The sequence below is a fragment of the Phragmites australis genome, chromosome 15, assembly GCF_958298935.1.
Source record: "Phragmites australis chromosome 15, lpPhrAust1.1, whole genome shotgun sequence".
NCBI lineage: Eukaryota > Viridiplantae > Streptophyta > Magnoliopsida > Poales > Poaceae > Phragmites > Phragmites australis.
This window is the reverse complement of record NC_084935.1, coordinates 21,121,723-21,143,806: the sequence shown is the minus strand read 5'-3', so window position 1 is coordinate 21,143,806 and position 22,084 is coordinate 21,121,723. Positions and strand designations below refer to the sequence as shown.

The 22,084-nt window shown below is 42.2% G+C and overlaps 2 protein-coding genes and 1 long non-coding RNA gene across 4 annotated transcripts; 1 reads left to right on the top strand and 2 right to left on the bottom strand.

Moving 5' to 3' along the window:
* Nucleotides 1-8,945: 8,945 nt before the first annotated feature.
* LOC133893245 (metal transporter Nramp5-like) lies at nucleotides 8,946-14,873 on the bottom strand. Its single transcript, XM_062334224.1, has 13 exons — nucleotides 14,640-14,873; nucleotides 14,330-14,408; nucleotides 14,159-14,199; nucleotides 13,868-13,946; nucleotides 13,667-13,771; nucleotides 13,134-13,243; nucleotides 12,858-13,039; nucleotides 12,482-12,551; nucleotides 12,202-12,375; nucleotides 12,017-12,121; nucleotides 11,345-11,476; nucleotides 9,948-10,043; nucleotides 8,946-9,511 (listed from the first exon to the last, which is right to left on the bottom strand). The coding sequence occupies exons 1-13, from the start codon at nucleotides 14,745-14,747 to the stop codon at nucleotides 9,194-9,196; spliced, it is 1,599 nt and encodes a 532-aa protein (XP_062190208.1). The 5' UTR covers nucleotides 14,748-14,873; the 3' UTR covers nucleotides 8,946-9,193.
* Nucleotides 14,874-17,256: 2,383 nt separating this feature from the next.
* LOC133893246 (uncharacterized) lies at nucleotides 17,257-18,882 on the top strand. 2 transcript variants are annotated; one of them, XR_009904459.1, is made up of 3 exons: nucleotides 17,257-17,355; nucleotides 17,527-18,254; nucleotides 18,693-18,882. It is a non-coding gene; the product is annotated as an uncharacterized LOC133893246 (long non-coding RNA). The 2 variants fall into 2 exon arrangements; XR_009904460.1 differs by having other exon boundaries at nucleotides 17,267-17,625; nucleotides 17,720-18,254.
* A 2,223-nt stretch (nucleotides 18,883-21,105) lies between these two features.
* LOC133892191 (pheromone-processing carboxypeptidase KEX1-like) lies at nucleotides 21,106-21,884 on the bottom strand. Its single transcript, XM_062332903.1, has 2 exons — nucleotides 21,785-21,884; nucleotides 21,106-21,395 (listed from the first exon to the last, which is right to left on the bottom strand). Exons 1-2 carry the CDS (start codon nucleotides 21,882-21,884, stop codon nucleotides 21,106-21,108), a joined length of 390 nt encoding a protein of 129 aa, XP_062188887.1.
* Between the last annotated feature and the right edge of the window lie 200 nt (nucleotides 21,885-22,084).

Genomic DNA, 22,084 nt, shown 5'->3' with positions numbered 1-22,084 from the left:
AATTTAAATCCTGATAGGTGGACTTGTAACCTCATGCCATCACCACTATCACCATAATAAGAGTTGGTTCCCAAATGACACTGAAAGTTACTCAGAAATGCAAAAAGGTTTAGTGAGATCAACACGTACGCTGTTTTCTTCTCTCTTTTACAATTTGCATTATACACATAGAAGTAGGACGATGCATAATGTTTCCTGTCCAAATTAATAAAGTAGACTAACACCACAGTTTTAAGTTGCATTACATCATCTTTGGAACCCAAAGAACTTTTCCTGATTCTTGCTACAAATTTCTGCAGTCCAAATAGACCGCAGAGCGTGCTCAGATCTATTTTTGACGGTTTTAGGCACTGCGGTCTGGTTCAGCCTAACATAAACATGTGGAAATGGAGGAAATTTTTGGTGCTAACTAGTAAATAGGTGTAAATATGTAAACAGTGAATATAGTTTATTCGATTCTCATATGAAGGTTGTGGTTGATCCTACTATTTCAGGCCTCGTTTGATAGAGCTCTGGGAGCTGATTCCGCGCTGGAATGCTCCCAGCGCTGCCAAACGGGTTAGTCGGGGAGTGATTCCACACGGGAATCACTTCCCGTTTTTTATAGCGAGGTGGGAGCTGAAAAACTAGCTTCCACCTGATTCCCGACTGATTCTCCTTGATTCAACACAATATTCTCTCAGGAATCACTTCCACCACTAGCATACCAAACGATTTTACAAATAGAATCACTTCCACTACAGAATCACTTCCACCATACTTCCACCACAGAATAACTCTCACCACAGAATCAGAGCTCTGCTAAATGGCCCCTCACAAGTGAAGAGATTATGTTGTGATATTTTATGTCCGTACAGAGGTTTCTGCGAATCAACCCCTCGACTGATGGGATGATGGGATCAATCGCATCATTCAATTGAGGATTGGACGGATGTGATTCATTATTTGCATGTTTGCACTAAAGATTTTCCCATGATAATATTTTCATATTTTATCCATATGTTCCACGAAGAATGAACACTTACTCCAAAAAAATTAGTAGAAGCTTTCCCAAGTTCAGGCCGGCCTAGCACGTTCCACACATCTACCTCCAAAACAGAAACAAACACATGGCACTCAGTGACAAACACAACCATCTGAGTGATTGAACAGCAGCACCTAGCGTCCAGGTTGCAAGAGCATCACTGCGGATCTTGTACGGATCCTGGTCCGCTCATCATCCTTATTTGATACGTTTCTCTTAAATCTTACCTCGATTGTAGTCAGAATATTTTCTATCGTCCTTTTGCATCTTGCAGAGCACTTTTTCCTGTGATGATATTTCACGACCCATCACGGCCAGCTAATTACATCGTAGTATCATTCCAGTTTTAATATTGTGTGAACTTATTAACTGATTACATGACGTCCGAGATCTGCATAATTCCACATTTTTTCTTGAAAACTCTGGGAAAACATTGTACACCCTTGCCTTCTCTTATCACTTGAATGATATACCTTGAGGAGCTGAATATAGGAGTTATGTGTTATAATCTACATATATGTTGTTGCATGCATATTCTTGGCTCTTTACTGAGCTACAAGTACGGCTCTGATACCCTGTGCCTTGGAGGGTTGCTGCTGGCTGCTGTCAAGTCTTAGAAAGGTTCCAACACTGAAATGGACACCTGAACTGTTTAGCTCGCTTTGACAGGTTGTCCACGATTTAGATTCTACTTAGTTTTTGTACATTTTATTTTATTATTTATTTTGGTGCTCCGACAATTTTCATCTGAATCTGGCCTTATGTGCTTGAAGCGTTGTTCTTAAATAATGTTCATGTATTATGGGACTGTTGCGTAACATAGAGGACAAACAAGACCAAACAGAGATGTAGTCCTCGACTGCTCCTTTTCCCTTATTGCAATATGAAACGATACTGAGAGATAAGGATGCACAATTAGAGATATCACTGTCTCCGTATTATGGGTTTGTTTGGATGAACCAAAGTCCCAGCCCCTCAACGTGGATGGGTTGAGATTTTGGCCCCCTCCAAGTAAGGCCTTATAGTTGGAACATGCTTTCCTTCCGTGGCGAGAATATTTACATTTGGTTTTTCATCATCTTACTCTTTCCTAGTCGATCGCCACCAAAAAAAGTAGACTGCAGCAAACCCTACCTCCCATCACCAGATTCGTCTCTATCGAGGCAGCCTATCCTAGTCAAAAGGGCTGCCTGATTTTGTTGTGACAATTTGGATGCTCATCAGGAGGCGACACAGTTTTTGACTGTAACAGAGCTCTGTTGGGCTAGCGGCAGAGTGGAAGGTGTCAGGCTAGAACAACCGCCGAGTCATGATGGAAGCAAGGGCGGAGCGCAGCTAGATGATGCTGTGGTGAAGCCGCGGGTGTGGTGCATGATGATCTCCATAGCTAACTAGCTCAGTATAGCGAGACACTTTCTTATAGATATTTTAGAATTAGTCTCTACAAGACATATTTATATAGCAATTTGTGGCCCTTAGAAGCAGGAGCGGATTCAACCGGGGGTAGGGGGCTTGAGCCCCTCCTATCCCCGGAAACACTTGACAGCGTGTAAGTTTTTCCTATAATGAAAGATGAAGAAAAAGAGAAGAGGAGGAGAAAGAGAAAGAAAGAGAATAAAGAGAAGAGGAAGAGGAAGAGGAAGAAGTTGAGTCTCCTTAGAATTTAGTTGTGAATCCGTCACTGTCTAGTAGGTGTCTCAATCGTAGAGACAATTTAGACAAAGAATATATAATATAGGCTATAAAGGAACTCTGAGGAATTTTGTAAGATGTCTGTACATAAATCATATACGTACATTTTTCTGAGATGCTACTGAATCCAACCGATAGCATAGTGCGTCTAGTATGAAACAAAAGAGGAGCTTGAAAGGCTGGATAGTGTAACTATCGTTGATACACCTCATTCAGACATATCTACTAGGAATCTTTGAAATGATATATAACTGGATAGTATATATAGGTCCGTCGATGTTCTGCACCGAATATACATATCTTTCAAGAAAGAAAATTGACATAGTACACATCATGTAAACAAAACATAGAAAATTAGAAAAGCCAAAAGCATAGCGATAATAGTACTATACTAGAGACATGCAAGAGAATTCAGTTCGAACTCACCCATATCAACAAGCAAACACTACAATGGGCGTCAGGCGTTGCCGTCGGCAAGTCCTTGATGGATTCTCATCGGTCATTCCATCTCAATCCTGACCAAGCAACATCGACATGTTTGACATAACACCGCGCGCCAAGGGTACCTATACCTGACGCCCGTTCCAAAATGATTTTGGGACACTGGGAAAAATCCTGGTCATGGTAGTGAGCAGAAACAAACAGCAAGGGTGGATGGTTCATGTTGCCCGGGGGGAGGGCATTGCCTGTATGCCATTTAAAATGCTAGATTCTTCGCTCCGTACCATCGCCATTACATGACGTCCGTTTATACTTTGTTTGCCCATGCAAAAAGTCTATTGTACCCCTGTTTTTTTGGTTATGGAGGGTGCAGGGCCTAGCCATCCTCACCACGCGGCGCAACGCCCTTACCCTCCTCGCCATGGGTGGCGAAGCCGCTGTCATCCTCAGCATGGTGAGCAACACCGCTGCCCTCCTCACCATAGGCTACGTCTCACCTGCCGTCCTCACAGTGGCCGACTTCATCACTGCTCTCCTCGCCACGGGCTCCATCATACCTACTGTCCCCCTTGCAGGCCACATCGCCCCGGCCGTGCTCGCAGTGGGTGCTATTGCCGCTATTGTCCTCGCTGCGGGCTGCGTCTCCCCTACCGTCCTCACCGCGGCTGGCTCCCTCGCTGCCTTCCTCATCGCTGGTGGCGACACCATTGCCCTCCTCGCCGTGGTCCGTGTCTCACGTACTTCCTCCTTGTAGGCTGCATCACCTCGACTATGCTCTCCGTGGGTGTCATCGCCGCTACCATCCTCACCATGGGCCGTGTTGCACCTACCATCATCACAGCGGTAGCTATCGCCATTGTTGTCCTCACTGTGGGCTGCGTCGCCCCTACTCTCCACGCCTCTTGCCCTCTCAATTTGTAGTCTATGGTTTGGAAGCAATGGCGAGAGGGCCACGAATGAGGCATATGTGAGTGGACCACGATGGGAGGATCTGAGGGCAACAGTTTGGGGTTTTGTTTTGGTCCGAGGGCAATACAATCATATTTAGAAAGTCTGGCATGCTAAATGGTGTATTGTGAACGATAACATCACGGTAATGGTATGGAGTAAAGTTTTGGATTTCCAGTGGTACATAGTGAAAAACGGACTTTGTCGATGGTAAATCATGGATTGAGGTGTTTATCGATGGCATGTAGCCAATTTTGTAAAAAAGAGAGAGGAATGCATGCTCATTATTTACATTATCCGGATCCAAACATATTTTAGCCATATGATGGTAGACTAGATAGGACCCATGGATTGAAAGACTCAGTGTTTCATACTTCCACTATCAAATTACCATTGGCTCATATTATTATTTAGAAACTAAGTTGAAATGTCCCTTGGCTTATATGTGATGAGTAATTAACAAGGTTGTTGACATGATTTGATGATTTAGGATTTCATGAGCATGTCTATGTATTGCAATTATTATCATGACTAACTGAAGTTGCAGAGAAAAATTGAATTGACATTTTTATCTCTGTGTCAGAAAAATTGCACAAGCCGGATGGTCCAGTGAAGGGCCACTGTACATGCTGGAGCATTTCAGTGTAGAAGTAAGGTTTGAAGTATACACTGGATGGTCCAGCGATGGTAAACTATGCATGCCAGACTAATTTTTCCAGAAAGGTTACAGAATGGCGTGTCTTATGAGATACACACGCGGGATGGTCCGATGATGGGTATCAGTTCACGTCAGACTAATTTTTCTAGAGAAGGTTGCAAAATGGCTTATCCTGCGAGGATGTACACGCCAGATGATCCGGTGATGAGGACTTGGCAACGCTGGATCATCCGGTGTTCACGAGTTTTCTGAGATAAGTTTTCCAATAAGGATTTTGATTTGGAACTAACTAGAGATGGTTTGGAGATAGTGGGCTTTTCTCATGGTGTGCAAGTGATGGATGCAACTTGGCGGTCGACGGTGGAATGATCGGGGCTAAGTGGGGAGCTAGGTGCTAGACAGTCAAGGAGGCCGAGCAGAGTCAAGGGCGACCCTAGCTGTACATGTGGAGATAAAGCAAAGGGTGAGAAGGCGGATGAAGACTGTTTGTTGACAAAGTCAAGTGAAAGGGTTGCCAGTGCAAGTGACAAGGAGGCCCGAGGGAATAGGAGCGAGAGAGACTTGCTGGTGGTCAAGATCGCAAGACAAAGTACACGCTCTTTTATTCCTGCGGTATGGGTGATCCGGGCGCAGAAATCTACGGTGACCCATGTATACCATTTTCTTACAATTCTTCAGCCACAGCCCCTTTGTTTCATCCAAGCACTAGACACATCCATTGTAGCCTTTTAAAGTCTTTCCCGATAGGTTTGCAAGAGCAGACCAATCCTAAATCGTTACGAACAACATTGCACGTAGGTTGAAATGCTCGCGTTTGTATTCATCCCACACCCGTACGCCATCTATCCATAGTACAAGGAGATCATCAAGTAATGGTTGGAGATACACATCGATATCGTTGCCAGGTTGATTCAGGCCACTGATCAGCAAAGGCATCATAAGGAATGTCCGCTTCATACACAGCCAAGATGGAAGGTTATAAATATAAAAAGTCACGGACCAAGTGCTATGACTATTGCTCATGTTGCCGAAAGGATTCATCCCATCCGTACTCAACCCGAACCTTATATTCCTCACTTCAGCTTTGAATTCCTTGTATTCTGTATTGAAGTTCCTCCATTGCATTCCAACAGCAGGGTGTCTAAGCATTCCGTCTTTCTTGCGCCCTTCGGCGTACCATCGCATAAACTCGGCATTCGATTTGTTGGAAAACAATCGCTTCAGACGGGAGATTATAGGGAAATACCAAACCATCTTAGCGGGGGGTCTTTTATCCTTCATCTTCTCCCCTACGTCATCGCTATCGATATCATCAACGTTGTGCTTGTACCTTGATACACCGCAAACGCGACACGCTTCCAAGTCTGCATCCCGTTGCAAAACAACATGCAGTCGTTTCGACAAGCATGTATTTTCTCTACATCCAACTCCAACAGACAGATAATCTGCTTGGTGTGGTACGTGTTTTTAGGCAACTCGTTGCCCTCTGGAAGCAAGTCCCTTGTGAATCATAACAACTCGTTGATGCCCTTATCAGACCAACCATTGCTAGACTTCATTTGCAGCAATATCAGCACAACATGCAACTTGTTGTGCTCTTCCTTACAGCCCGGGAACACCGGTGTTTTAATGTCCTCCTTCATGCCTCGAACTTTTTGTGTTGCCTATCACTGGAGAAGTCTCCCTCTGCATTGCGCAACATTTCGTGTAGGTCATCATCATCGTTGCCGACAAAAGTATCTTCGAACGCCGACATATCGATGTCTTCGTCAACCGTCATATCGTTGTCTCTGTCTTCCTCGACTGTGGGCTGCTCTTCATGCACAACCTCCTCATGTTCACTGTGCACGGTCCAACAGATATAGCCAGGCTTGAAACCCCTACGAAGCATATGTGCATGGATCTGCTCTATACCTGAGAACTGTTTCTCATTCTTGCAATCAACGCAGGGACATCATATATAGTGATGATCACTCTTCTTTTTTGGCTTTCTGTACGCTACGGAAGCCCTAAAAAAGTATCCACACCATGAAAGAACTCTTGGCCGCGACGGTCAGAGTTGTACATCCATGTTCGGTCTATCTGCAAATTTATGATTATCATTAGTTTTACCAATCAATAAAAAACCATAGAAATGATAACCATGCAATATTTCAAAATGCAAATCTAATTTATTGAATTACCTCGCATCTTGATTGCTCCATATCAGATGACCCATCACCTTCCGGCACTTGGTCTCGGTCGGAGGACCCACATTCTAAATACTGCCGCGTCCGCTTGTGACTAGCGGGTGGATTTGCCATCCCTACAGCACAATATTTATATTCAATATGTTAATCTTTTTTTTTTACTAATTCACTACTAGAAAATTTGAGCTAGGTTTTAATCTATTTAGAGATGATTTAAATATTCTTTTTCTTAAATCACTACTAGAAAATTGGAGCTAGGTTTTAATCTATCTAGAGAAGTCTTAAGAACAATGTTTTTCCATTTTATGTGTTTTTAAATTAATAAAACGTAAATGGTTAGTAAAACATTAACCAAGAAATTATGTTAATCAACTGTTTCATGATTTGATGGTATTTTTCTGTACAGAGGATGATAAAAGAAGCTTAACAAAGTTGGTGTCATCATTTTTGGATTTCTCCTTAATTAGTTATAGAATTAATAATTTACAGCACAATTAATGGAATAGAAGAATTTTAGTACACTTTTCAAGTGTGCTTGTATTTTTAACATGTATATTACATCAATGTGAACACAACAAAATTAGTTTCACCCTTTTTCAAGCTCTAATTATTTTTCTACGTATTTCATAATCTTAACAAATTTAGTTTCACTCTTTTCCAAACGCAACAAAATTAGTTTCACTCATTTTATTACAATCTAGGTGAACCGGCGAGGAATAGAGAGAAGTGAGGAGAGCATGAGCTACTTAAGAAGGAGGGGGATGTCACCATACCTTCGGCCTGGTCGGAGAGTGGACGGAGGTGGCTGCAGTCGGCGTGGAGGCAGAAGAGAGCTCGCGAGGTGCTCGGCCTGCCGGAGAAGAAGGATGGAGAGGGCGCGGCCGAGCTCCTTGTCAGCCTTCTGCCTAAGGGAGGGGTCCAGGGCGACGTCCAGTGGCAACTCCTCGTCCGACTAACCCCAAGCGCAAGGTAGAGCTTCAACAAATGGCGGGAGAGCTTTCTGCTGGCGGGAGAAGAAGACGCGAGCCTTTAATAGACATGTAATTATTAGTACCGGCCTGTAAAACGAACCTGCACTGATACTCGGTATCAGTGCCGTCATAGTTACAAACCGGTTATTAGAACGAACTAGCACTGATACTTCAGTGTCGGTTTGTAACTATGACGGCACTAATACTGAGTATCAGTACCGGTTCAACCGGGCTCGACCATCGATCGAGCGCGGGAAGTTACGAGCCGGCACTGATGCTTCATCAGTGCCGGTTTGTGTCTAACCGACACTGATGGGGTGGCACGGATAACCATTTCTATTGTAGTGGCATCGCCATGAATGCAGGGCGTGGGCAGAGGATGGAGTAGATGGATCCCTAAAGTTCAGGGAGTTATTGAGTTTTTTCAAACAACTCATGTTAGCAACATTATTTTTCATGCAACACATTTGCTCAAGTAAACTTAATCCATTGTGCCGCTTTGGCGCCAATACGGTTGATTAGGAATATAAATATAATGATGCCATCTGCTACCAAGAATATTCAAGTGCAATCACTTCCACATCACATATATAGTTAAACAGATTTATTTTAACCAGAGTGTGAAGTGGCGTAATACATAGTTAAGTATCTAAGTTTATCGAAGTATCTACGAAGAATATCTAAGTCTAATCACTTGCACATATAGTCACTTAAATAAACCAGTGAGTAAAGAACGATAGGAACAATAAAAAATACACAATGCACAATGTACTAGCTTATGATAGTTACTGCTCTAAAGAAAAGGCTATATCTGGTACTCTATGTCCAACAAATTAATGAGCAAGGGCGGCCAGGTCAAGGTCACGGTCACTACAGTACGCTATATATCTGTTTACAAAAAAAGAAAAAGCGCTTGGACTCTATCCAGACAGTGACCTGTGAGAACAGGTTCTTTACGGTCCTCGGAAAGGTACTGAGACTCACTTAAGAAGACTGCAGCAAAATTATTACTCCATGTTTAATTTACACTCGACACCCACTATAAATGATTATATTAAACCCTGTATGAATCTAAGATACATATATACTCTTAGGACCGTACCTCCGATTGCAAAATGCTAACTGAACGACACAGCTATATGCATGGCCCACCTCAAATGTATCCGTCTACGAGCAATCAGAACCGTCCAAAGATAAACCAACGGTTGGCACGTGCCGTGCCGTGCCGTATGAGTAACAGTACATATATACTAGCTAGACTCTAGCCTCTCTACTGCGGGAGAGGGATGTCCGCCAGGTCCTGTCGGTACGGCACGGGATCGTCGTCGTCCTCGCCAGCCGCCTTGGCCTTCTCGGCGTCGGCCTGGCAGGAGTCGGCGACGAACGTGACCACGGTGTCCTTCCGGAAGGTGAGGTAGATGACGGCGAAGACGTAGATGAGCATGAGCGGGAAGACGACGATGCCGACGAGCACGGTTGCGTATTTGGGGAGGGAATTGTGGATCAGCCAGCCCACGAAGCTCGTGCTCAGAAAATACATGTTGATGCCGATGATGAGCAGCCCCAGCAGCCACGAGAACACGATAATCTGCAAGGATATAAATTGTTACTATATTCCTATCCGTAAAATTCAACAGTAGGGACCGACGTCGGTGCATGCGGTCGCTTGCGCAAGTGCTAAAACTGCATGCTCTCCTGATCGATCTTCTCATCAATCATTTCCTGTGCAGTAAAGGATGCCTCTAGTTTGGCTGCTGCATATGCCGGACCTGGATCATGCATGCAACTAGTTTGTTTTGTGCAGTTTGGATGTTTATTACCAGAGCTTGCATGATGAGCACGTATGATTGATCAAGAACATGGCATGCAGGGTGACCATTAGTACATTTTGTGCATGGCTCATGCTACGTGTGGGGTATCTCAAGCTATTAAATTGCAGGCATGGATGCATCAAGCATGCATGTACGTGTGGCCAAGAGCAAGCAACAAAGACGTAGTTTTGTTGAGCTAGTGTGTGCGCTTACGTAGATGGAGTTTTTGTAGGGCCCCATCTTGCTGCTGCTGCTGCTGAACTTGAGAAGTGGGATGAGGGCAAACGGCAGCTCAAAGGACAGTATCATCTGCAAGGAACGTCACAGCCAAAATTACTATAATTTATTTGTTTTATTTAGAAGGTGATCAAGAAGGCACACTTAATTATTGTGCACTTTAATTAGATCACAGGATTAGTGCCCTTTATTAGTTAAACACTTTTTAATTACTAATTTACTAGTAATCACAGTTAAAGCCGTGTGCACACTCATATGGATATAGTGGATGCGCCCCTATACATATATATGAGTTAATTTCACAAACTCATCATTTTCTTAGTCTAATAGTCACAAAACTACCATTTTTTTGGCTATTTCATAAACCCACCAGTATTTTAGGGTTCCTTCTCACAAAACTACTACTTCTACGATTCTGTCAGTCTGCTGTTTGAAATTCACTGTTCATCGATAGTACTGTTCACAGGCACGGCGATCTTCTGATTCTCCAAAAATCTGTGGTCTCCTGTTTCTCAAAAAATCCTAGAACGTTTTGTACATGTTTCATAATCTATGTGTAACCCATTTTAATTGGATCATCGAAAAGTCCTATGTAGAATTTAAACTAAAATTATCAAAAAAGCTACTTTTATAACTTCTAACAATTGTTAGGGACTTAAATAAAATCTAAAAAATCTGGAAAAAATCACTAATATTTTTATTATATGACTTAATAAATTCTAAAATTATTTTCAGCCCTAGTTAATACGGTGAAAAAGTGAGTTCCTTTGTAATGCTTCATTTATATACATCGTGATAAAATAGATGGAAATAGAGCATTACAAAGGAAATCAATTTTTCACCATATAACCTAGGGATCAAAATAATTTTAGAAATTATTCATCATATAACAAGAGTATTAGTGAATTTTATCAGATTTTTGGAATTTTATTTAAGCCCTTAACAATTTTTAGAAATTATAAAAGTAGTCTTATTTGGAGAATTTTAAATTAAAATCTACAGGATTTTTTGTGTGAATCTAATTAAGTTGGGTTGCACATGAATTATGGAATACGTAAAAAATATTATAGGATTTTATGAGAAACAGCAGACCACTAATTTTTTAAGAAAAAGAAGACAGTTGGACCCATAAACAGTACTATCGATGAATAGTGAATTCAAACGGTAGACGGACGGAATCACAGAAGTGGTAGTTTTGTGAGAAGGAACTCTAAAATAATAGTGGGTTTGTGAAATAGCCGCAAAAAATGATGGTTTTGTAACTATTAGACAAGAAAGTGGCGGGTTTGTAAAATTAACACTCTCTCGCTATATATATGTATGTATATATGTGTGACGAAAAAGGATTTCAAGGTGGTGGGTGTGTGACGCACCGAGGCAATGATGATAAGACGGCCGGCGCCACTGGGGCCGCCGATGATGGAGACGACTAGGCTCGGCACAATGGCGATGCAGCGGGTCATCAGGTTCCTCAGCCACTTCTTCATCCTGATGTCCAGAAACCCCTGTATGTACGTAACAAGAAAGGAACAAGGGCCCATGTTAAAGCTTGTGGCGCTTATTGCTTACACTTGGTGAAATCCTATTAGGACTAGCATAACTGACTTTACCAGCAATATATTTATAGAATGTAAAGAATTTCAAAGTTCTTTAATAATTTGTTGGATAAATGGTGATGGCTTAAAAGGGCCAACACATTCTAGAATCAAATTAACTTTGTAAATTCTGACAAAAAATCCATTCGGAATCATGATTTTCTAGCTATTAATAATAGAAAAAAGATTACGGGGTTATGTTCATGTTTGATTGCTTGACCAAAGTTTATGGGTTAAGCGATCCAGAAAATAGTTCAGGAGTTAGTTGGACAAGCATGATTTCTTCAGTGAAGTAAAGTGGATTTTGAATATATAGTATACTGCAAAAGACCTAATCATCAAAGTTTAATCTAGTGGACATGCCAAGTGAAACCACACCTTGTAAATATCAACTGAGCGTACAAATTAATCAATTAAATTCTAAGTTAATATAATCACTGTGAAAGGTACCTGCATGATGTACTGGCCAGAGTATGTGCCTGTAATGGTGGAGCTCTGCCCAGACGCCAAGAGGGCCACACCGTACACGATCGCACTTGACCTGCCCAGGACGTTCTGAACCAAGAAAAAAAAGGATCAATTAAAACGACAATTCTCACAGCTATAGTCTAGTGGTAAGCAAATCGATATAGTGCCTTGAGGAGGAAGGACGATGAGTCGAGCGAGAGGTCGCTGCATTTCTCGGCGTCTTCGGTGGAGAGGTTGCTGGAGAAGCAGACGGTCCCGGAGACGGAGACGACGGCGATGTTGATCAGCAGCGCCACGAACAGCGCGAACCCGCTCTCGTAGAGGAAAAACCTGCAGGCGTCCTGAATCGATCGAATCCAAGGGGGTGACATGTACATCATTGAGCTGAATTCCACTACAATGATTAAAAAATAAATGTGTTCTGCTAGATGATACTATTTAACTGACCTTGATTCCTCTTACTGATGGGGGCGTCTTCCTCGACAGCACCAGCGCAGAGTGCAAGAACAGGTTGTGTCTGCAAATAATCGATGGATTAAGAACATTGTTTAGCCCTGCTGAAGTGAACACGATTATTTTTGCTTTAATTATTCGACAGCCAATAGGTAATATATAACACGCTCGTGGCACGCAACTACTATACTGTGTATGTGGAGCTCTAGCGTAGCTTCATTCTCAACCTCTCCTCTTTTTCCCAAACCATTGACCATGCTTCTTTTTGTCGTGCCAAAAAAAAAAAAAATCCCATTTCCTTCCGGCAGTGAGAGCATCTATAATATGTCAAAAAACAGTATTATTCAAGTACATGCTCGGTTCCTCTTACGGCATGACAAGAGCTCCAAGGAGGGCGATGGCGTCTCCGGTGGCGCCAGGGCCCTTGAGCCTAGGGATGAACAGCCCTTTCACGACCTCCACCGTCGGAGGCTTCACGATGCTCAGCTCCCCGAAGAAGCACGCCGCCATCACAAACACCAGCATCGAGATCAGAAACTCCAGCTTCCGCACCTAGTTGATTACATGTTCCCAAAAAGGCGAATATCACACGATGCACCAAGTTAATTAAAGAACACATTTATCAGTGAAGACAGAAGGGCTGTACCCCATATTTTTGTAGTCCAAGAAGCAGGAGCGTGCTGGAGCCGGTGATGAGGACCCCAACCCACACCGGGATGTGGAACAAGATGTTGAAAGCGAATGCCGTCCCTATAACTGCGAAATGTAAAAAAAGAAAGGGCCAATGGCTGTAAGAAATAAGCGACAATTAGAATATCGTTCTGCTTGCAACTTCTGCCGCTGCTGCTATTGTTCAGATGATAAGACAACTGAGGACGGCAATTGCAGATTACATTATGTATGCTAGTAGTTTGCATCATCCTATGATCTTGACTTGGTAAATATTTTTGAGTGAGACAATAAAATTTTATTGGAAAAAACGGTGGACTAAGACAACTAATTAAAACAAAAAATTGCGGTACTTGCAGATTAATAATTGGAATGCGTGGGTCCAGACGGTGGTGTTATGTGCTTATACTTTTTTCACCCTCTCAGTCAGCTTAAAATTAATTTGAACATAGTCAATGAAGGCACTGAAGACGAACTTTGTTAATTGACGATTGTCTTATTGGCTCTAACCTTCTGGGATATCTGCAGCAATCACGGCCACCTCTGCAAGTATCCAAAGACATATCTTCACGAACTTTGGATACTCACTCTTGCATATCTCAGCAAGATGCCTCCCTGTGTTAAATTTAATAATGGCCATTAGCGCCACCTTATTACATTATATGCAAAGAAGGCATGATTAACGTCTCATTAGCGTCGCCTTTCCATTACCTGTCACCACTCCAAGATTAGCTGCTAGCGATTGTATGATCATTGCGAAGATGAGACCAATGAGAATCACCCAAAGGAGCTTTATATAAAGAAAAACACGAAAAAGCAACAGGCAATTGTAGAAGACAAACGTACAGTTAGGTTCTTCTTTTTGGTATCTTCTGGAATTAAAAAAGTAGAAAAAATTCTAGAGGAAATGACATGCGAAAAGAAAGTACGAATTAAACCAAAAAAGGAAGAAAAACAATCTTCCGTGGTTTTGTTATAACGTAGAATGGACTGAAAATGCACCTCATATCTGTGATTTGCTCCGGCTTGCAGGTCCGTCTCCACTGTTTCAGTGTGAAAAAAAGTGAGAAATGTGTGCGAGAGAGAGAGAGAGAGAGAGAGAGAGAGAGAGAGAGAGAGAGAGAGAGAGAGAGAGAGAGAGAGAGAGAGAGAGAGAGAGAGAAGATGGCTCACAATTTCCAGGATCCAAGTATGCCAAAGACACCATAAACCCTGGTCCAACATGAGCCAGGAACCTTTTCCATGAAGGCTCCTGAGTTACACAAACAAATGAAAAAAATTAAGTTTCTTAAAGAATGAAATGAACATCTACTTATCTTGGAGCAAGAGAGCACTCAACATTCAGAACATCGCTTCCAACAGACTTGTCCCCAAACCCCAATAACATCACCATGGAAACTATTGTCACTTCAAACCTCACTTCATTCTGCTAGAACCCAAGATTGGAGTGAAAGATAAATAGTTATATAGTTAAACAAGTAACCTTGGTCAACTGATCTTTGTCTTCAAGCTTCTTAGAATCTTCTTGCGCCACATTAGCTCTCCAGCTCCTCGCTCTCTCATCGCCAGTAGTTTCTCTCTCAATCTCCATGCCTTCAATCTGTCAACTCTCTCAAAGGCTTGGAGAAGATGGTGTAGTGATGGTGCTCTTCTGCCACCCTCTTGTCCAACTTATATACACATCATGCAACGGCATTAGTGTTGCACGGAATTAAAAAAACAAAAAACTGTGGTCGAAGTTAAATATACAGAAGAAAGCTCCATTTGGCATCTCGTAGCCAGACCAAGCAGGAGGGGCCAAGAGCTGTACCTGCTTCCTTTTCTACTCAAATTTATTTATTCCAGGTCACAGTCACGGAACCTAGGTTTATCTTGGGGAGTGATAACTTGTCATGACCCAAACCATACCTTTGCCTATTCTACTAATTACAAATGGGCTTAGAGCCACCGGTTGCTATATTAGTTCGGCAGATTTGATGGTTTAGGTGTGAATTCAGTGTCAATGCTTCGAGAAAACATATCAATGTGATCAGCGTTAACAATTTGGTGATTATATTTTGCATGTGTAGGTTTAGATGAGCCTCTCGCGGACGTGTGGTAGAACGGATGAGAATCGTGTCGTGTAAGGGCAGGCGCGACATAACTATGAGTTTATATCTACAAAGGAGAACATTAGTTAAATGTTACGACATCTAGTATGATCTAGAAGTCATTTTAGTTGAATATTTATATACCAGAGAACAAGAATGGAGTTGCTCAACTGGTTCATGATACATGTTAAAGCCTGTACCTATTAGTAGAATTTAAATTAATTATTTGTTTTGGCAAAAAGTTGAATTGGGAAACTGACATCAAAACGTCACTCTTCAGCTTATTCTTTCTTACACTGGAAGAGAAACATCCAAGTAAATGTTGGTTCTTCCCCCAAGACTTTGACGCGTGGTAGAACTTGAGCTGCACTTGCGAATAAGGAAAAAACAGTAAGATACGACAAGTCATCGATTACGGCAAAACTGAATCACTCTTGGCCAAAGGTACGTATTGTGCCTCTCGTTTTTTTATTTCTATTTTGTTTTCCCTTGCTTGTTACAAAACTAGATCTCTTGTCCTACTTATATACATACATATTAGACTTATCATGATTAGATTAGAATACATACTTTACTCCTACTTTAACTAGAAAATCTAAACCTACGTTATTTAGGACTCTAAACCCTAACTAAAAGCAGCCAGATTAACTCAACAATCTCCTCTTTAATCTTGTTGTCATCCGACGACGATCCATACACTGATCTTTTCTCTCATCTCCATAAACTTCAATCGTCCAAGGGACTTGGTTGGAATATCAGTAAGTTGGTCTTCTGTGCAAACATGTCGCACCTCTATCATCCTTGATTGCACAGATTCTCTAATGTAGTGGATCCATGTATCAATATGTTTATTCCTTTCAATTTGGACTAGATTTTTTTCTCATGGTAATTGTTGACTGCTTATCGATCTTCAGGGTCAATTTCTTCACTTATGTAGTTACACATCTACCAACAATCGTCCCAACCACACCTCTTGACATGCTGTCGCACAACCTACAATGTATTCTGCTTTATAAGGAGTGACTACCTTTTGATTTTGTGAACACCAACTAATGGGATTCGACCCAAGAAATAATAATGTGCCTAAACTGCTCTTCCTGTCATCAGTATCACTAGTTAGATCACTATTAGAGTAACCAATTAGCTCCAAGTCTCCTTCCTTCTTTTGTAAACACAACCGAAGTTTAAGGTTCTTTTCACGTATCGTAGTACAAAATTCATGGCGGCCATATGTTTTGTCATGAGCTTCACCATATATTTGCTTAACACGCCAACCGAGAAAGCTAGGTCCGGGTGTGTGTAGCAGGTATCTAAGTCTGCTGACTATCAATACTAGAATCCTAACTTTGACCGAGTGTTTTAACGACTCACCGACGATCGCTCGGGAAAAGATACATATGGCTGATGGTTTTGTGGTCCCCGACTGTACACATAACTACCCTCGGCTATTGTATAGAATGAGCGACGGTTATTGTGAATGCCCGATAGTTCACTTTAGCACCGTCGGCTATGATCAAGAGTGACCGACGATTCAATGAATTCCCCTCGGTAGCTCGTCAACGAACCTGCCCAGCCATTCCTGAAACCCTTGCTATCAATACGACGCCGTTACCAAGCCATGCGCCTCCTCCTTCACTCGGGCCGCCTCCTCTACTCGATGCGCCATCCATCGCGCCCCCTCTGACCGTTGCCCACCCGCCCCCTCCGGCAGCCGCCTCCTCCTTCCCTCGAGCCGCCTCCTCTCCTTAGTGCGCTGCCCACCCTGCCTCCTTCGATCGCCGCCCACCCACGACCCCTCCGGCCGCTGCCCCCAAGCCCTAATCCATCCCAACAGCGACTGGTGCTTCTCCGATGGGGAGGCCACGAAAGACGAAGGCCGAACCGGATAATCAATACCTGGGCAATTTCCCACAAAAAGAAAAAAAATCTGGGAGATAAATCCCTAGGATTGCATGCTGCAGTTGTGCGATCGCTCCCCTCCCGACTCCGATGAGCGACGGCGGTGGCAGTCGACGCTCCACCCAGTGGCGGCGACGGCGGCTGCCCATTCTTTCCCCTCTTCTCCTGCTACTACCAGGCAACATCGCGTCTGCTCTTTTGATTACTCAAGTAGTCGAGCGGGGAGAGAGGACGGGAGGAGTATCTTGTTTCAATTTCTAACCTTTTAGATACAGCTCCCTCTAGTTCGCTTCTTCATTTTTTTCTGTTGGTCTCTTCGATGAATCAGCAGTGTACGTAGCTTATCTTCTTACTGTACATTTTAACTGTTTGCCAATACAGACTAGAATGTTTAGCTTGAGAAACTCCTGGTCGCTTGCATTTACTTTAGAACGGGAAGGGGCTGCTATCCGACGTCCTTTAAAGTTCAATTCTGTTGTGGTGAGCTTAATTCCTCTGTATAACATGCGTATAGTTTTTGCAATATTGCTGGTGCTGCTTATCTTGATGCTTATTCATTACAACTGCACCACAGGTTTGTGGTGTCAGGGGTCCAAGACCGAGATATCCCCGTGAGGTTCTTCTACATTTCTCTGTTGCGATTATTAGTTGTGTCTATACACTCCTGTGCACTGTTCTGTTGAGATGCTAGATTAATTGATTACATGGGAACACAATGTTCTCTAATTTAGTCTTCTCCAGCAAAACTTTGGTTTTCAGTACTTGTGGCAATTTCAATTGTTAAATCTGCCTGGTTTCGTCAAAATGCTTTTAGTAAATTGCAGTTGCATTAACTGTATGTCAAGTAAGATGCAAAAGAAAAAAAAACTGTTGTAGGATGCCTTTTACAATTACACATTTTTATCTACCCGACGCTCATTTGCCTGGAGTGTCTAAAACTATCAGTCTTGTATCATCTTGTGTAGATTAAAGATTTGTTTAATGTAAAGGAGAAAGTTTGTGGAGCTCTTGATTCATTAGTTGCATGGGAACTGGAGTTTCCCTTAATGGTAGTGAAGAAGGCACTAAAGACACTTGAAGATAAAAAGGAATGGAAAAGAATAATTCAGGTATTACATGGAAGTCCTACATATTTATGTGTAGTATGTGTGGTTAATTTAATTTCTACTTCTTTATGTGCACTGATTGGTCCAATTTTTTGTCCCATGTATTGCTTCATGTATTCTAGAGAAATTTCCGCATTGTAATATAAGCATACACTGAAACTTGGATAATTTTACTGGTATCTACATTCTTGCATAGTTCAATACTTATTCATCTAACATTAGCTGCTCCCAGTTCCAAAAATATAGAATTAGCTGCTCCCTTTCAATAAGTATAAGAAAGTCTTTTTGTATCAAGACAATAACTACATTACTGTAATTTAGGTTATTTGCCTATTCAGACCCACCTTTTCAATTTTATCCTTTTGCACAGCTGCGGAATGTGTTTCCCGATTATCGACAATAAGTTTTTTTTAACAGCATGCATTTTTGTATATTTTGAAGCAGGAGCAGTGTTTGGAGGACTTAGTTCAGACTTTCTCGATCGCCATCCGGTGCCAGTGAAAAGTCTCAGAAGACTCTCAAAACTGACTTGATTTGATTAGACACAGATGGACAGATTATTAGTAGTTTCTTTCGGATATTTAGTTTTGTTCTGTGTGTAATATGTTAGCATTTGAACCATGTACAAGGATCTGCATGTTTATATTGAATTTAGAAGTTTCTGAGAATCCAGATTTGAAAATAAAAAAACTGTGTCATGAATCATGACGGAATATGTATGATTTTATCCGAATTTTATTGTCATCTATATGCTATATTAAAACTGCTATAATTTTTTTAATCCTCGTACGATCCTGACGGTTTGTACCATCTTTGGCGGTCGGAAATTGGGATAAGAATTAAGCTAAACTCAGGTTTGACCCACTAATGACCGAGGGTTAAACCGTCAGTAATACACTGTCGGCTATTCAGATGCCGACGGTACCATCAGCAAATGGGTGAATCCCCGACCAAGAGTGCGTGACGGGAGGTTCCCGATGGTTCATACTTGGGGATTGCATTTTTTGACAGTATAACATAATGCCTGAAGGTTTAGAAACCGTCGGCCATTCTTAGGATCCTAGTAGTGTATATTTCATAATAGTGTCTTATCAACAGGAGGGCTTGTGCTTTCTTTGCTTAACTTCAGGCAGGGTTCCATCAAAATTTGTGTTGAATTGCAATCTTTCATGCCGCATTTTCCAACACTTTTCTTGCATATGTGGTATGATGGAGCATGATTTTCCTGAAGCTTTGACAAACTTCAATTCCCAAGTAATAGCTGAGTAACCCAAGGTTGCTAATGCTAAATACTTTCTTCATCTACAAATTAAGTTGTTGATGTCTTCGGCACATTTCCTCCATCTTTTTTTTCCATGCCGACTCTTATTTAGCTTCTTCAAAATTTGCGAACACCTCCTCACTTAGCAAATAAAGTCCCGAATACTCCAGTGCTATTGGAGACGTGGCATCATACAAACTTTGGATGTCACGCTTCTGGTGTGGTCCTTTTGATGAACTTACTTTGGATGTCATAGGCAACGAAGATCCATGCAACACCAGTGCACCCAATGTAGCTACCGGAGTGCCTGATGAAGATGATCCACGGAATTTAGATCCCGTACTTGTCCTAGGTGTGTTTGGTGTATCTGGTACATCAGGCGAATGTTGCACAAGAGATAGGGAGTCTATATCAGAATCGTGTCCCCTAGCCTCAACAAACTTCTCTATGCAGCTCGTCATATGGTTAATTGTACTCGTATCAATGTACCATGCCTTGTTTTGGGTGCCACTAAGCTTTAGTACTACCTTCTCTTCATGCAACAATGCCTCCTCATTCGGTGCCGGTATTGTGTGGAAGAGCTCACAAATTAACATATGCCATCAACATTGTGGGTTCATCATCATTTTGTTTTATGACAAGATTAGCACTTTCTTTGCGGTTTGGTTTGGGACATTGTTTAGCAAAACATCCATAGTTATTGCAGTTGAAGCAATTGACTTTGGCCGGGTCTGAGTCAAGCAGTTTTGTTTCATCACCGACACATTTGCCATCCACTCGGCCTCCACCCTGTTTGTGCCTGTGTCCACGACCTCTTTCGTTACGCCCACCTTTAGTGGTGTTGCCCACCTGGCTTTGGCTAGAAGGTGCTATCCTCCCTCCTTTGAGTGTCATCATCCCTTGAGCCCTTCCTCAAAGGTCTTGGGATTGCCGATCGCCTCTAAGCCTGACATTCCCATAATATTGCTGAATTGTGGGATTGTTTGAATAATATAGAGGAATTGATCTGGAGCCAAACAACTTCTCGATAACATCACTCTCATCTAGCTTTACGCTGAGCAAGCAGATCCCACCCATTGGCGAGGTGAGCTTTATGGAGTACTTGTTAATTGTCTCCAAGTTCTCTATGCACACACTACTACAGAAAATATCATCACTACTAGTTCAAAATTGATATCACTACCAATTTTTGAACCGGCGGTGAATAAGCAGCAATGATAATCTAGAACCTGCAATTATTGTACATATCACTGCCGATTCGTAACATGAACCGGTAGTGATACAATCTATCACTGCCAGTCCTTGATGTCATTCCGGTAGATTTGTATGGTTATCACTGCCAGTTCTATCTACCAACCAGCAATGATACTCATCTAGGACAAAAAAAATAAAAAAATAAAAATTAAACATTCATGCATTAATGATCATGTTACTATTATTTATACTAATTTTAGCAAAAACTGCCATCATGTAGATGATAGTGCAAAACCCTAACGTGCGCGAAAACCCTAAGGTGCGCGAAAACCCTAACATGTGCGTTGTCTAACCTAGCTAACTAGCTAGCTAGTAGTTGTGCTCGAGTTGGAACTCGACCTACGAATGGAAATCCGCGGCCTCATCATCGTCGGCATTGTCGTTGTCCTCGTCGCCGCTACCATCATCATTAGCATCATCCTTGTCATCGTCATCAACGTCGTCCTTGTCACCCCCATCATCATCGTCTTTGTCACCACCGTCGTCGCTGGCATTGCCATCATCATCACCGATGTCATCATCATTAGCGTCGGTGTCATCTTCCTCCTCCTCACCCTCCTCCAATGAACTCTTCTGGGCCTTCTTGGCCCTCAGCGGCTTGTTGATGAACTTATCCCACACCTCATCATCTGACGTGGGGATCCAGGTGGCAAAATGCCATAATCAAACGAGGTAGGCAACACCTCATCTGGCGGGGCCTACTCCTCACTGGATGAGGATGCGGGTGTGGGAGGCGTCCTAGGAGTAAGCAGTGGAGGCGATAGCAGATTCAGCGGATACATCACTTTCGGTTCGTATTACTAACCAGCGGAATTAATTATTATCATTGTCGGTTCTTGCTAGCTCAACTTTTTATATGTGGCTGAAGCTTATGAACCGATAGTGATATGTTATCACTGCCGGTTATATTTGAACTAGCAATGAAGAGGGGGTGCGGATGATATTTTCTGTGGTAGTGACAACTAGTTCATTTGCTGTTTCAGCATGTGTGTGTGTGCCTTCTTGACATGATCTTCACCAATTTGCATCTCTTGAATCGCTTCCTGAGCTTCCTTTGCTGTCACCATGTCCACAATGGACATCATGTCTTCTAGTATTGCTTGAGAGATGGTCACCATGGCGCTTTGGTTCTTGTCATTTTTGTCTCCACCTTCAATCTACTTTGTTTAGGACTATAATTGCTAACTAAAAGCAATTAGACTAACTCAATAGTGAATTTGCTATCGATATTTGAGAGATGTAAGGCCATTTTACCATTTGTGCTTGCTACTGAAATTTAGTAACTGGCCAAAAGAAGATTTTTACAGAGACAACGTTG